The 14,233-nt window shown below is 32.7% G+C and overlaps 1 protein-coding gene across 3 annotated transcripts in view; it reads right to left on the bottom strand.

Moving 5' to 3' along the window:
- Positions 1–14,233, bottom strand: part of LOC116341157 (carbonic anhydrase-related protein 10) — a 41,573-nt gene that overhangs the window by 11,766 nt on the left and 15,574 nt on the right. For all 3 annotated transcript variants that reach the window (XR_004201137.1, XR_004201138.1, XM_031768067.1), the window contains exon 3: positions 4,346–4,396. Coding sequence is in view for 1 of the 3 variants with exons in the window: in XM_031768067.1 (XP_031623927.1) it covers positions 4,346–4,396 (51 nt within the window). In the remaining 2 variants the exon portion in view is untranslated. The remainder of the gene's footprint in view (positions 1–4,345; positions 4,397–14,233) is intronic.

The raw sequence follows: 14,233 nt of genomic DNA, 5'->3' as shown, positions 1-14,233 counted from the left end.
GACAATATCCTTTTTAGTTTAGCTCAAATATAAAATCAAATCTTCAAATATCAATTGAATGTGGGCAAATAACCACAAATGTTTTGATCGTATTTAAGAAAATTTCTTAATGGCAAAAAAACATATTTGCTGATTGAATGGACTTCAAAATAAGCACTCGTTTCGAATCGAGTGACTGTGTTTGACATAAATTCTTGATAAAGAATACCCTTTCCGATATAATTAGCTAATTGGACAATCTATTCACGACCAGTTATTACTAATGTCAATTGGCAAAAAAGGTGAGGCACATTTCATTTGAATTTATTCTAAGTTGGCGTTGTGTACTACAACAAATAGAAAATAGAAAGGATTGAACAAGCCCAACCAACACAATATCAGCTCTGAAATTCAATTTTTCAAATTCCATGAATGCCAAATCAATCATTCAATAGAGCGAATCGTCTGGAATGAAATGCAATTGTTATATTTTTATATTAAAATTCTCAAGGCATCTTTTTTTCATCCGATCCAAATTTATTACGCACAAATTTCAAAATCGATGGCAACATATTATGGATGACAAGCATTTTTGGGGAATTTGTGTTAATAAACAAAAAGTAAGCGTAACATTAATTTTTAATTGATTTCATGATTTTTATTGACAATGGGATTGAAGCTAAGAACATCAATCTAAAAATATACATAATTGGTGACGATTTATTCCCTTGGTGATTTTAATTCGAATTGAATTATGATTCGAGGCAACTGAGGAGTTTGGTTAGATTGTCCAATTGTAACTTTTCCATAAACTTTAATCAATAACGTAATAAAGATTGACTTTCCATTTGTTTTCCATTTTCAATTATGTTAAAAGGCTATTTAACAGAGCCAAACTGAAAACAGTTGGATGGAATTAGAAGCACAATGAAAATTGATATTCTAGCCAGGTTTTTTAATGTGTGAGAATCAATATAAAATGTTCAAGTGGAAAAAGAATAAAAAATTAAGGCGCTCTCAATATTAGATTTCTAGTGTCGTGTGATTTTGACATCTAATTTCTGATAATTGTCCCTTGACCAAAAGTAAAACCAATAAGTAGTCAGTCGACCATCTAGACGCGGTTTTTGCATTCAAACGCATTTGCAATTCAAGGTTTGTCAAATTTGTTAGTAGTTAATTATGAGCAGTTACATTTAGGGACTTCCACAACTGAAATTAAAAAAAAAGATATTGAATTTCCAGTCTTGTCACTTTTCCATGAGGGTTTAATTCAATAAATTAAAAATATTCAAAGGTTTTTTAAAAAAGTGGAAGCAAATAGAATATGTTTATGGTAAAATGGAAAGCAGGTGTTTTGTTAATTCAAAAAACTCAAATATACATTTGTTCAAAAATATCAATACTCATTTCGGAGATTGATATCATTCCAAAGCTTCGACACATTCACCCAATTTTAAATATTCTCTATTTTTGTGTTGCCCTTTAGAAAAGTTTCGTATGTTGTGGTTTTCATGTGCATGTATCAGTTCAATAACCAAAGCAGGCGTGTATTTGAATGTGAATGCCTTAAATGAAATTTTACGGCAAACAAAATGAGTAAATATTTCAAGTTTCTGTTTAAGTTATTCACATTAGGATTCTCTGTGAATTAATTTCAGTATATGTTTTGTGTGTGTGTATTGATGTCGATAATTTGGTTTTCTTGCTTTGTTTCGCCGGGTTAAAAGTATCCGGTGCGTGTGTTCGATTTTTTGCTTGTGGTACTAAAAGCCACAAACCGTAGCCACAAGCAAATATATGTATGTTCGCGGTTCACATCTTCTTCTTCTTTATCATCATCACCATCTGTTTAAATTAATATAGAACAGACTACAGATACTTTCGCATGGCATTTAACCCGTTGTTCCAACTCAATTATTCAAAATGTGTATATTCAAAGTCTCATCTTGGGTGCGTTAACCATGCAAAGATCACCGAAATACACATTTAACAAAAGCGTCTCGTTCGTGATTCATCAATTTAACAAAAGATTCAAAGATTCCCTTCCATCCTGACATTAAACACGCGTAACCGTAAGCAGTAAATTGTAAGAGTGCTGGTGGTGGTTCACGTCGAAGTTAATATGAGAATGATTTTTAAAAAACGGCTTAAAAATCACATAACAAAATAAATACAACCAAACCTGATGGAAAGGTGAATTTTTGATGAATTTTGATTTTTTGATCTACAAAGATTGTAAACATACCGTTGTAATTTACTTGAATCTGAAAACCAAATTCCATTGTTATACAAGGTATTTAATTTCAATATTGTTAGTAGAATCGATGCACATGGCTAAAACTTGCTGAGCCTAAAATTATATTTATGCTTTTCGCACAATCGCATTTTTGACATGTGCCTGTGTGTCGGCTTCTTGTAGTGAGGAATTAAAATTACCGAGGTGTATATGTACACATATCTTCAAAATTATGAGTAACATATTTTAGATGTTTTGGTTTCACCATGACAAGCATGTTGTGGCACCAAAAATATTCGAAATATGCTTTCGTCGGTAGAATGGTTTTGAAAAGAGAACTAATGAACTTTCTAATTAATAAATGCTAGAGTAATTTTTAGTGGTCAAAATATACAATTGACTTAAATTAAATTCTTTTGCGTCCATTTAAAAATGGACAATGCATTTTCCAAGTTTCAAGCAATTATGTATTTCCGTGGTCCATTGTTATTGATTTTCATATATTTAATATACATAAATGGTATAATTGTAAATGCATCCATATGTAAAAGACAATGGTGAATATTTCGCATAGTTTCAATAATATGGAATGCATGCCATTGAAAAATATTTTGAGAGAATATTGAATTGTCTCGAATAATAACTAAAATGTAGACATTCCTCAAATGATTATTTTGGCTTTCGCCTCATGGAAACCATTTATTCAATATTATTATTAAAAATTGATCAAACCAGAGTGTGCGCACGGTTGTGGCTAGTTAAAGGTGGTCCATCGAAAACCCCTAGCAAATCGAAAGAACTTTTCTTGAAAAAGTTGTTTTTCATTCAACTCATCAAAACACATAATTTAATTAAAAACCATAGAAAATCGAATTTTCAGACTGAATTAGGGAGTGGTAGCTCTGAAAATGTAGCAAAGGAATCCCCGGGCTTACACCCCCTGACTATGTATGTATCAAACTATATTCAAAACTATGAATATAAATTCTATGAATTTCCTATATTATTAAGATTGCAATGTTGAAAATCAAATGGTGGAAAATTAAGTACCAAAAAACCGGAAGTTGATGGTTTAAGTTTGATAACGAATTTGAGAAGACAGAATTAGATAAAATTTCTCAATATTCGTCATCAAACATAAAATGGATATTGTAAAGCATGACTTTACCTGGTTAGGAGTGATAGATAAACCTTTTTGTGAGCAAAGGTTTGTGATTTTGTTCAAAATCGTGATTATAAAGTGATTTTTCCATATAAAAGGATTCGGTATGGTGATAATTATTATGATTATCGGCGAGGTCACATGATCAAAAAGGTGAAAGTTTTCAATATGAACATAAAATCGTTTGCAGCAGAACATAAGGGGAAAATGGAATAGACACATTAACGAAATGCAAATAAAAGTACACAGTGACTCGGCAGTCGGCACAACCACCAAGGGTAGCACATAGATGAAAAGAATTGCTGTCGCTTGTGCGCACAAAAAACACAAACACACCGAGGAGACAAAGAACAAAAAACGCATTAGATAATAATAAAGCCAAAAATGAATTTAACTAATGGGATCGCACCGAATTAATTATGTATGTATGGTTTTTAAAATGATTTTTACCATCCTTCGGAAGGTCGAGTTAATGAGTTAGTGACTGTAAAATTGCTACAAAATGCAAAGTGTCTGAATAATTTTCGGTTTCCTCTCGAGACCACTTTAGACTGTGAAAAATGTAGCCTATCGTGACATGCTTTGTGGTGTTTATTCTCGACCACAATTTCTGATACAATGTTTATAAAATCGATTTCTGAAACTCGAAAAAAAATATCAGAAGGCTTCTCCGAAAACCGCTTGTGATCAATGTGGATGCCAAAAACATCAATGTAGGATTTGCATTTTTTGCGCATAAATATCTAATATGTATATTTTCGTTAAATGCTTATAAGTATATTTTTGGTAGAAAATAATGAGTTGTGCTGTAGGCGTTTTGGCATAAAAAAAGGCAAAAAAATACGACTTGTAATAGGTTGTCGATAGAAATCTTTTGAGATTTCAAAACCATTATATTTAGCCTGAAAGAATATGTTTCGACTGGTCTTTTGTTATTTATTTATAAACATTGAATATTGACTCACCTGAAATACCATCATAAGTCCACCAGTCCTCCCAGCTAACAGCACTCGTCACTAAAAAAAAAAAATTAAAAATTGAAATCAACTTTACAAAATGCCTCAAGTTTGGAAAACATTATCATTTCCTACGCGTTTTTATTTTTACACGCAACAAAACCACGAGAAATATTTGAATCAACAAAAAAAAATCCATTAAAGCATTTGAGCATAACCTCATAATTTCCATACCATCTGTGATTTTTTCTTCAATTTTAGTTTAAAACTTTGCTTAATTAATCGAAATCGACGTGGAAATCATCATCAGTATCATACAACGTTCATTTACACTGTCATTTTTGGTGAAAAATAAATGTGAGCTGATCAACGAACGAAATAAATATGAAATATGATATTTATGGTCTGACATTTTGTCCAATCCATTTTACCTAAATGGAACTGATATTTAATTTATATTTCAAAAACTTTTTCATTCGGAAACTAGTCGTTATTAACTATTATGAATCTCTCCATCAGGGACACGAAAAACAATAAATTCGTTTTTAATTGTTTAGATGTTGTGCGTGGTATGCATGCCGTAAAAGTTTTTTTCTTTGATTGAGCGTTCAATTTGAAGCTGGCGTGAAATAATGGTGAAAAGGGTGACCGAAAAAGGATCAACAGCAACAAAGGTAAACTAAATACAATTAAAAGTAAAAGTAAGAATATACATCAACAACTCTTGCTTCGCGTCGAATCATTTAAATAATCACTGAGGCAAAGTGAACTACAAATCCATTTGGCAGAGGTGTCTTGCATTCAGACATGCCCATATAAATGCAAACATATATATTTATTTCAATAAAATCACAAAGTATACATATTTACACACACATATCATCAAATTCAAATTATAAACAAAATCGTATGATACACGCATCGTTTCATTTCGTTTAATTCTATTTGATTGGTATATGCCTAATGAAAAGCTGGTTTGTACAAATCAGAATTAATGCAAACAATTCTTTATGAATATGAATACATGATCGATGGTAATTTTACATAAAAAAAATTTTTTGTTGTTCATCAATAAGTCAGGATTTTAGTATCAATAATGATCGGTTGATTAATTGTATGGGAATATTGTTGATAGATGTCAACGATACCAAATTGCTTCAATTTATTACACTTTCCATCGTGCACAATGAACAAAACAAGTTCTGGAATAATTGAAGCTAACTACAAATATCGATTACGGTCTAATGAACAATTCATTTGGCTTTCTTGTTAATTCGATTTTCGTCAATTTCGATTGTTCTCGTGAAAAAATAGCATTTTTTATTCGTTTAAATAGGGAAAGAAAAATAGTTGCCATTCAATATTGGTCACTCATCACAGTTAAGCGATTAAGCTTATCAAATGTCAACAGCACAGCACGACCACGATTTGAATAAAAAATGTCATGAATATTCGATGATGGCATTCAATGCTAGTTCTGCCCTGTGAACATGCATATTTTTTTCTCGTCGTTACGCTTCATCCTTTGCTATTGTGCAGTCCGTCATCGCCATTGCCGTACCGCCAATTTTGCACCATTGATACTGGGCAAACAAATGAAGCAATTTTTATCACTTCATTTGCAGCCAAATCAAAAAATAAATTTTCAATTTTCGGAATGTCACTTACCGTAACTGACAGATATCATTAACAGGAAGTGCATGAAAATACCCCCAATAAATTCAATTTACAATGTATATTCCAAAATGTATATGCACACGTACGTTTGCGGCTACTTTTCTCTATTACCACAATGGAGCCGCTTTTTTTAATTTGTCTTCATTTTCAATGCACACACTGTGCTCTGGTTTTTATTTATACAATAAATCATCCATTTGTTTGGTCGAAAACATATGTATGGGTTTTCCTTTGCTGGGTGAAACCGATTTGACATATCTATCCACAACGCTCTCTCTCTCTCTCCCGTCTTCTCAGTCATCACTTTGATTGGCTTAGGTTACGATGATATGGAGAATGGCATTTATTTCGTATGAATATATCCGGCACATGAATACTTTGACTCCAAAAGCCGTGTCAACGTCAACAAAACATTCCACAAAACAACAAATTGTTTTCTTTGGTAAGTCAATCTGGTCTCTTACTTTGCTCTATTTCAATCTTCAACGAAAACCAATTTTGATTGTTGTGCCTATGTGAGTACAAGAACCCAAATGCTTTATGTGCTTTGTGGCACCAGGCATTATATTGAGATATTTTCAGCCAGCTCACGGAGCTAACGTCTGGCGTTGAAACGGATTGAAAACAGTCACACAGTCAATTGTTTTCATTCTGTTTCAGCACCTGACGTAAGCTTCCTGAACTGAGTCAGCTGCCTGAAAATATCTCAATATATTGTCTGTGTTGGCAAATGTCAAATAACAAATTTACTTTATCTGCATGGAACAATTTGACAATATATCCTCGAATATTTAATTAGTTTTGAACTTAGGACGTTATTTGTCGGAGAAGGCGGAAACACTATGAATTGTTTCCGGTGTCGCTCATTGAGCAATGACCAAAGCTATTGGCAAGCAAAAATGGAATAAAAAAAGACAATTTTTATTTGGCCTCGATCAACTCGACTCAAACCTCATTTTTTCGTCAGAATAAAACCCTTTGGAATACTTCCAGCAAACGATTCCAAATGACTATTTTTTTCTTAAATATTCATATTAATTCTCCAATTGAGATTCTTCATGAAGATATTTGTATAATAGTCTCTATCTTCAACCTGTTATCTTTTGGTTATATTCAAAGATACCATTTTTGAATGAATTAAATACTTTTTTGAATGTACAATGAACATAGTGCATAATTTGAAACTAAATTTAAACCGAGTATATAAACTTTCATCGATTTTTTTCTTTCGTTGAAATCATTAATTCATTCATTCGTTTGTAAAAATTGAAATGTTCGTTGTGTTCGTTCGTATGTGCGATCGAACACCGAACACATCCGGACGTCCGGATGTTCGGCGCACAAATTGTCAAGTCGAGTTTGCAATTCTCTGTTAAATATTTCGAAATTTTACAAAAAATAATTATTATTAAATAAATGAATTTTCAAATATTTTTCAATTCACATAAGCTTTTGTCCTTAATTTGCACACTAACAAAATATTAAATTTTCTTATTACGAATTTTAAGAAATTCCGTATATTTGGTATAGTCTATACCTGAAATAACCTCATATTTTCAATGATGAAATAAATATAGATGAATTTCATAACATTTCGTGAAAAAAAAAATATTTTATTAGAATTAGAAATAATTTGAAAATTTATTTATTTAAATATTTTTTCCTTTGAATTTGTACAATTATAAATTATTCAACAAACCTGATTTTACAATTTTGCTTCGAAAATCCAGACGTCCGCACGTGTTCGGTGTTCGATCGCACATACGAACTAACACAACGAACATTTCAATTTTTACGAATTTTTTAATAACTTCAACGAGCGACCGACCGATCACAAAAAAGAAAAAAACGCACACGAACGACCGATCACAGTCGGACATTGATGTTCGTGCCCAGCTCTGTTTGCAGAGCATAAATAACCATAAAGTCGGAATTATTTTCAGGTATCGAAAAACTATTAAAGCGATTTTCCTCATAGAAATATTGAAGACATTTTCTCACAAATTTCGCATTGAAAATGATGATTTTCCATTTTCATCAGAAATCATTATCAATCGAAATGAAATAATTACATAAATTCCATGAATTCATTGAGGAAAAAAGAAATTTTAAATTTGATATTTGATAATGGAAGTTGGTAGTGCACAGTGTTTGCACATTGCAAATAGAAATGATCGAATAAATAAATAATAATTGACATGATTCTTGTTTATTTTCAGATCCATTAAACACATGTATGTTTTAAAATTCATCAGAATCTATGTATTTGTTGATAAATTGTATATATTGACTAAATTGAATTTGTATGTGGCTGTTGCAATTTATATAATTAATTTCACTATTATGAGGACTCGGTCGGTCTCATATTTCATTTTTTATAAAACTCTTTCCTAAGGGGTAGACATGTTTCATCTGATGCACTGTGATTCGAAAGATTCAGATTGTTTAGATGACATTTGAAATGTTATTTGTGTGTCATACAAGAAATATTTAATGAACAATTATTAAAATTATTTGTCTTCGAAAAAAATGAGTTATTGACGTTTTTTCAAATGTATCAACTCATCATTTTTATTTATTTCTTGTTTTTCTAGTAAATTCCAAATAAAATCAACGGTAATATTTAGAATTTTGTTGAAAGATCATGTTAGTAAAACAATAAATAATAAGTTTTATAAGTCGTGTTTACCCCCTTGACTCTTTCTATATTGAATTACTATAGTTTCATCAACATTCTCTGTTCACATTTCAATTTCTCGAGAATCAATCAAAAAATTACGAAATAATATTACGAGTGCAAATGCAAAAAGACATCCAACATCAAATGAAAACGTCAATGGTGGTGACAAAACCGAGTTAATCGAAGCGTTTGTCATGCATTGAACGTGTAACAAAATTGAGGTGTGTATTTAAGCAAAACGCATGAAATAAAATGTCGATAAAGGGTGCGCCATCGAACACGATTTTCACAATGTACACCCAGAGTGATAATTAGTAAACACTAATAAAAAAAACGTTGTGTTGCTGACTAAAATCGGAATGAGGAAAAAACGCTCACGATTCGATATTTATTCCGTAATTATTTGGTGAATCAATATTATTCGAATGGATATTGAAGACGGTCTCCACCCAGTTTTTGGTGTGCGATCATCGATATACCGATTCACTTACATGATGAATTTTCTATATTTTGCTGTTCTCTTCATTCTCTCTCTCTATTTCTCTCTTTGTCTACATTTAATCGTATGTTTTTGAATGTCTGTAATTGTTTCACAGTGGCAATGTTTGATTCCTTTAACTTTTCAGAATTGAAATGAATGTGCTTCATTTCGACGTAATGCAAATAGAACTGCTTCTTTTGCTTATACTCAACTTCTTTTTGTTTTGTGTTCGATGTTTTGTTTGCCGTTCAAACATTGAAGCAGTCATTATTTTTCCGTTTAATTAAAAAATTCTTGTGTTCTTTCTTTTTTTATTCCATGCTCCGGAAAATAACAACGCAAATTATTTTCGGAACAAATGAGCGCGCGCAAATTTTTGCCATGTTTCCTTTTTTTCCAAAACATGCAACGCCATTGCAAAACTGCAACGAGCTTTGTTAATTACTCGAGCTTCCGTAATGTTAACCGTATTGTTTTTCGCGTTCTCTTCCTACGTTCACACACAAACACGAAATAGAGCACGAGATTGAAATAAAACTGATTGAAAGAAGAAAAATGTTCGTTTTTTTTTCAAGCTACGTTTGTCTTTTATTCCAATTACACTCAATCGAAAGGAGAAAAACCAGTTGGTTCCTTACTTTCAATTTGGAATGAAACAGAACTTATTGATTTTCAAAGTTCCGTAGTCGCAAACAATAACAATCTCAGCCAAAGCGCTCAACATCACAATTAAGACGGTTCTATTTTTTTCACCTAATATCAAATTTGGGTTACTCTTGAATTTATCGACATTTTTCTCCTTGTTATTGTGTGTTACATCAGTTTCAAAGTCTTTTATTTCTGTAACAAGTGCGATTTCATTGCTGTGGCACGTACTTTGCCAGTCACTAATTAAAAATGGGCATGGAAACATATACAAAAAGTCGATGACGACAAAAAAATGTAAATTGAAAACAAAAAAACGGAGTATCCCGGAAAAAAGCTCGTATTTTGGGCATGTTGATTAGAATTACAGTTGAAATGGTTTAATAATATTGAACCAAAGTCTTTATACAAAGAAAAAAAAAAATTCAATTTTTGTACGCTTCAAAGAACATAACATGAATTTCGTTTTTTTCGTCGAAGCGACAACTTTTTTCACATGTTTTTTTTTTTTCAATCAAATTCGAATTTATCCACCGTAGCCGATGTTATTGCATCGATAAATTCGAGACAATTTTCCAAGTAAAATTCAACATTCAAGCAGATGGTAACTGATTTCCATGATTGTTGTTTTAGTTTTTGTGGTTATTAGTGTTTGTTTTTCTCTGTGGTGTATCTCTCATTCTCTCGCTATCTTCGCTGTAATGTGCTTCGAATTCAGCCACTTTGTCCACTCGGTTATTTAGCAATATTCAAAATCAAAAATTCAAATGCGTTAAGCAAGTGAGTTCCGATGCTTTTAGATAGAAATTTGTGAGTGGTGTCATATTGCTGTGTGGCAAACAACATGAAAATGCGATGAAAAGTATTGCCAAAGTTTTGAGTGAAATGGTGCTAATAAAAAAGTTGAACCCTTGTAAAAGCATTGAAATCAAATAGATAAAAACAATATCAATATCGACATCGATATCGGTATAACAATATCAAGTACTTGACTTTGTAACGTGGAAACGAGTAAGATGAGGAGACATCGAGAGAAAAAGAACGAAAACGAGATGAAAAACAGCCGGGTGTTTTGTGCGACATTCATATTTCGATGAGTGGGTTGTCGTTTTATTGATTTTCGTTTTTGTGACGCTCTTAATTCAAACGAAGAGATGAATTTGAGTGGCAACTTGTTGCGTTCACATTTTATGCTTCATCTCTCGTTGAGTTTCAGACACCAGATGCGGATAAATGTCATTCGATGTAGCGAGTGTGACAGAGAGAGAGATAGAAAAAAATGCTGCCATAACTTTCATGTGAATGAAATCAAATCCAATCGATGGCTACAAATTACCGAATTGTTGTTTGTAACAATGTTCCAATTTTCGGATTGAAGTATAAAACTATCTGCTGGTAAGTGCGTTGCTTAATTTATTTCCACTTTTGGTGCCATTTTGGAGTTTCAATGACTTATTTATGACACCATTATGCGATATGTAGAAACACACACACACACATAAAAACGTATAACAGCATATAATTGGTCAAATTAAATGATATGAGTAGATGGATTAGTTGAATGAGTAAAAAAATGGCGTGGTAATTGGTTCAAGTGTAAAGTGGTGAATAACGTTTTGTCCATAATTACACTCGTGTATTGAATTCTATTCAAAGCTTTGTTGTCATGCTTATCAAAATCATTATATTCTCGTTTGCTGCTGTTCCCTTAATAAACATTGCACATTTACATGACGGCTACCGGATTTGTATGAACGACATTTGCTAATGTGTTTATGTGCACCTGCCAGTTATAATTTATTAACGCATTTAAGCAAAATCACCAAATTAAACGTGCACTATCAAACACATCAATTTTGTATTTGCATTTTCACATGCCGAACAAAGTTATATTGTGTTATATGGAAAATTGTAAATCGAAAAGTGGATCACTAGCTTGTGCTGTTGACAGTTAAATCCACACACGCACACATGGCCAACACATATCAATATAATGTGTAGTTCATATATTCACAATACGTGCAGGCATTTTAATACCTTTGTCTATGTTCAACTAGTTACTTCGAAATAACAGACATCATTTCAGCAATACATCAAAATTCTGTGCACTTCCATCTTTCCCTCTTCCCTTTCAATCCCTCTTTCGCTTCCTTTCGTTTCAACACCGATGTGGTAAAACGTGACATTCCCGTGAACATTATGTTGTGGATATGCGTAAAAATGTTGAAAATCATATGAAATTTGAGTGTGTTTGGCTCGCTGGCTGTGCGCCCAAACATCTTTGGCACCATACCATACACATCATCATCACATTTTACACATTTTATGCACACAAATACATACAATCACACACAAATACACCCGATTTCTAATGAAATCAAATGATAACATGCGAAAATAACACACCAAATTAGTTACAGTTGACTTGAGCTCATTCGCTGTATGCATGAAAGTTGCCGCGAGACATAATCACATTCAAATGGTAACACAAGACCCGATGACGACGATACAGCAAGCGTTTCCGTTCAACAATTTGAACGCTTTAACCGTTCATTGTTAGATACATTTGCTTGTTATCGTTTTGAATTAACACCGAGATTTGGTTGCGTTGATTTGATGAGCATAGCAAATAAATTTCCATTCCATCACCCATATATTCAGCCAACTACATGCATGTTTCATCGTCTAAAACATGGACTGTGCGTTCGGTTTACTTTGCCAATTGCTTTATCATAATGTTTTGCAATGAAAATGTGTCCAGTACGAGTTCTGTTGATGAATGAATCTCATTAATAAAATCGTACACAGCAATGGAAAATAGTCATTAATTTATGTCGTCAAAATTAAACACAATTTTTTTTCTCTTCATATTTAAAATGTGTGGCAACATCATTTTTATGACATACGACCACATTTTTAAGTGCTTCCGCTATGTAATTAAGTGAATGAAATTTCGCTGAGATGTTATTTTATTGTTGAAGAAAGGGAAGGCGTTTGAATGGTGCACAGCAGCGACAAAGTTTAACAGAAAGATTAAAAGGTATTTCGTGTGCGACTATTTCTCACCCTCACTGTTGTTCTTTTCACTTCGGAAATGTGAAACAGTCGTATGCGATTGCCACTCTCTCTCTCCGCCTGAGGGTTAAACTTCACAGACTCATTCACACCAAATTAACCAACTTTCTAAGTGCTCTGACAATCTCTCCTGCGATGAATTACCTGCCCCGAAGTTATGAAAGCAACTGCACTTGATTTTATACAAACGATTAATTAAAATCATAATTTGATTTTTACGATATACGAAATGTCAGACGTGTTAAGCTTTTGAGTAAATCAACTTTTCCACAGCCGCACACTTAATTGTGACCTACGAAAATTCGGTTTTATGTACATACGTATACGGTATACCGATCCACTGTAGGTGGAGAAAAATAGTGAAAAGCATTGAACACACCTTCAAGTCAAGGTGTAACACACATTATATCGATCAGAAAAAAACATACAATGATTTTTAGATAGGATATAGCTTGCGGATCTCCGCAAGATCTGGATCTCGCCGTGCGTCATTGCCGCATGCCGTATGATACATTCACGCTCATGCTGTACACATACGTTCTTCATTTCTTTGAGACGAACGCAATCCATTCGCGCGCCGATGTATTGTATGTTTTTAGCGCATGCGCGAATGTGAAAAAGAGAAACGCAAAACGAAAGAGTGTGTATGAGTGTGTCGTTATTTTAAATAACGAAGAAGCATACAATAGCATTTGTCGTTGTTTGAACAACATACACTCATAACAACATACACTCATTGTAGTTCGCACGCAGACAAAATACGTCAGCTAATGAAAAGTGAGACTTAAGAAAAATAACATTTATTCGATTCATTTTTATTTTTATGGAACGAAATACAATGCATAATTTTGAAATAAAATGAGTTTAGCTCAAATGAATTTAGTTTCAATCAATCTACTTTACCTTTTATGAGTGCCACAATGCCATCTTCAACCGGCGCGTCTTTGATTTTCTGGAATGTGCATACGCCAATCAAAAGTGCTTTGAGAAACATGCAATCGAAGTCAATTCCCGGCTTATTTCGTATATTATAAAATACGTAGATTTTCCTTAAACGAAGTGTTAGCACACAATTCATAGTTGGCTTTGGTCTAGTGTTTATAAATTCTGTCCCGGAATGATAATAAATTTCAATTCGTCAATAAATAAAAATAAAAATGAATCGAATAAATTTATTATTTTAAATTACGACACACTCGTACACACTCTTTCGTTTTGCGTTTCTCTTTTTCACATTCGCGCATGCGCTAAAAACATACAATACATCGGCGCGCGAATGGATTGCGTTCGTCTCAAAGAAATGAAGAACGTATGTGTACAGCATGCGCGTGAATGTATC

Source organism: Contarinia nasturtii, unplaced genomic scaffold, assembly GCF_009176525.2.
Source record: "Contarinia nasturtii isolate CC-2019 unplaced genomic scaffold, AAFC_CNas_1.1 Cnas_scaffold_695, whole genome shotgun sequence".
Lineage (NCBI taxonomy): Eukaryota > Metazoa > Arthropoda > Insecta > Diptera > Cecidomyiidae > Contarinia > Contarinia nasturtii.
The sequence above is the reverse complement of the archived record's forward strand: the minus strand, read 5'-3'. Positions and strand labels throughout refer to the sequence as shown.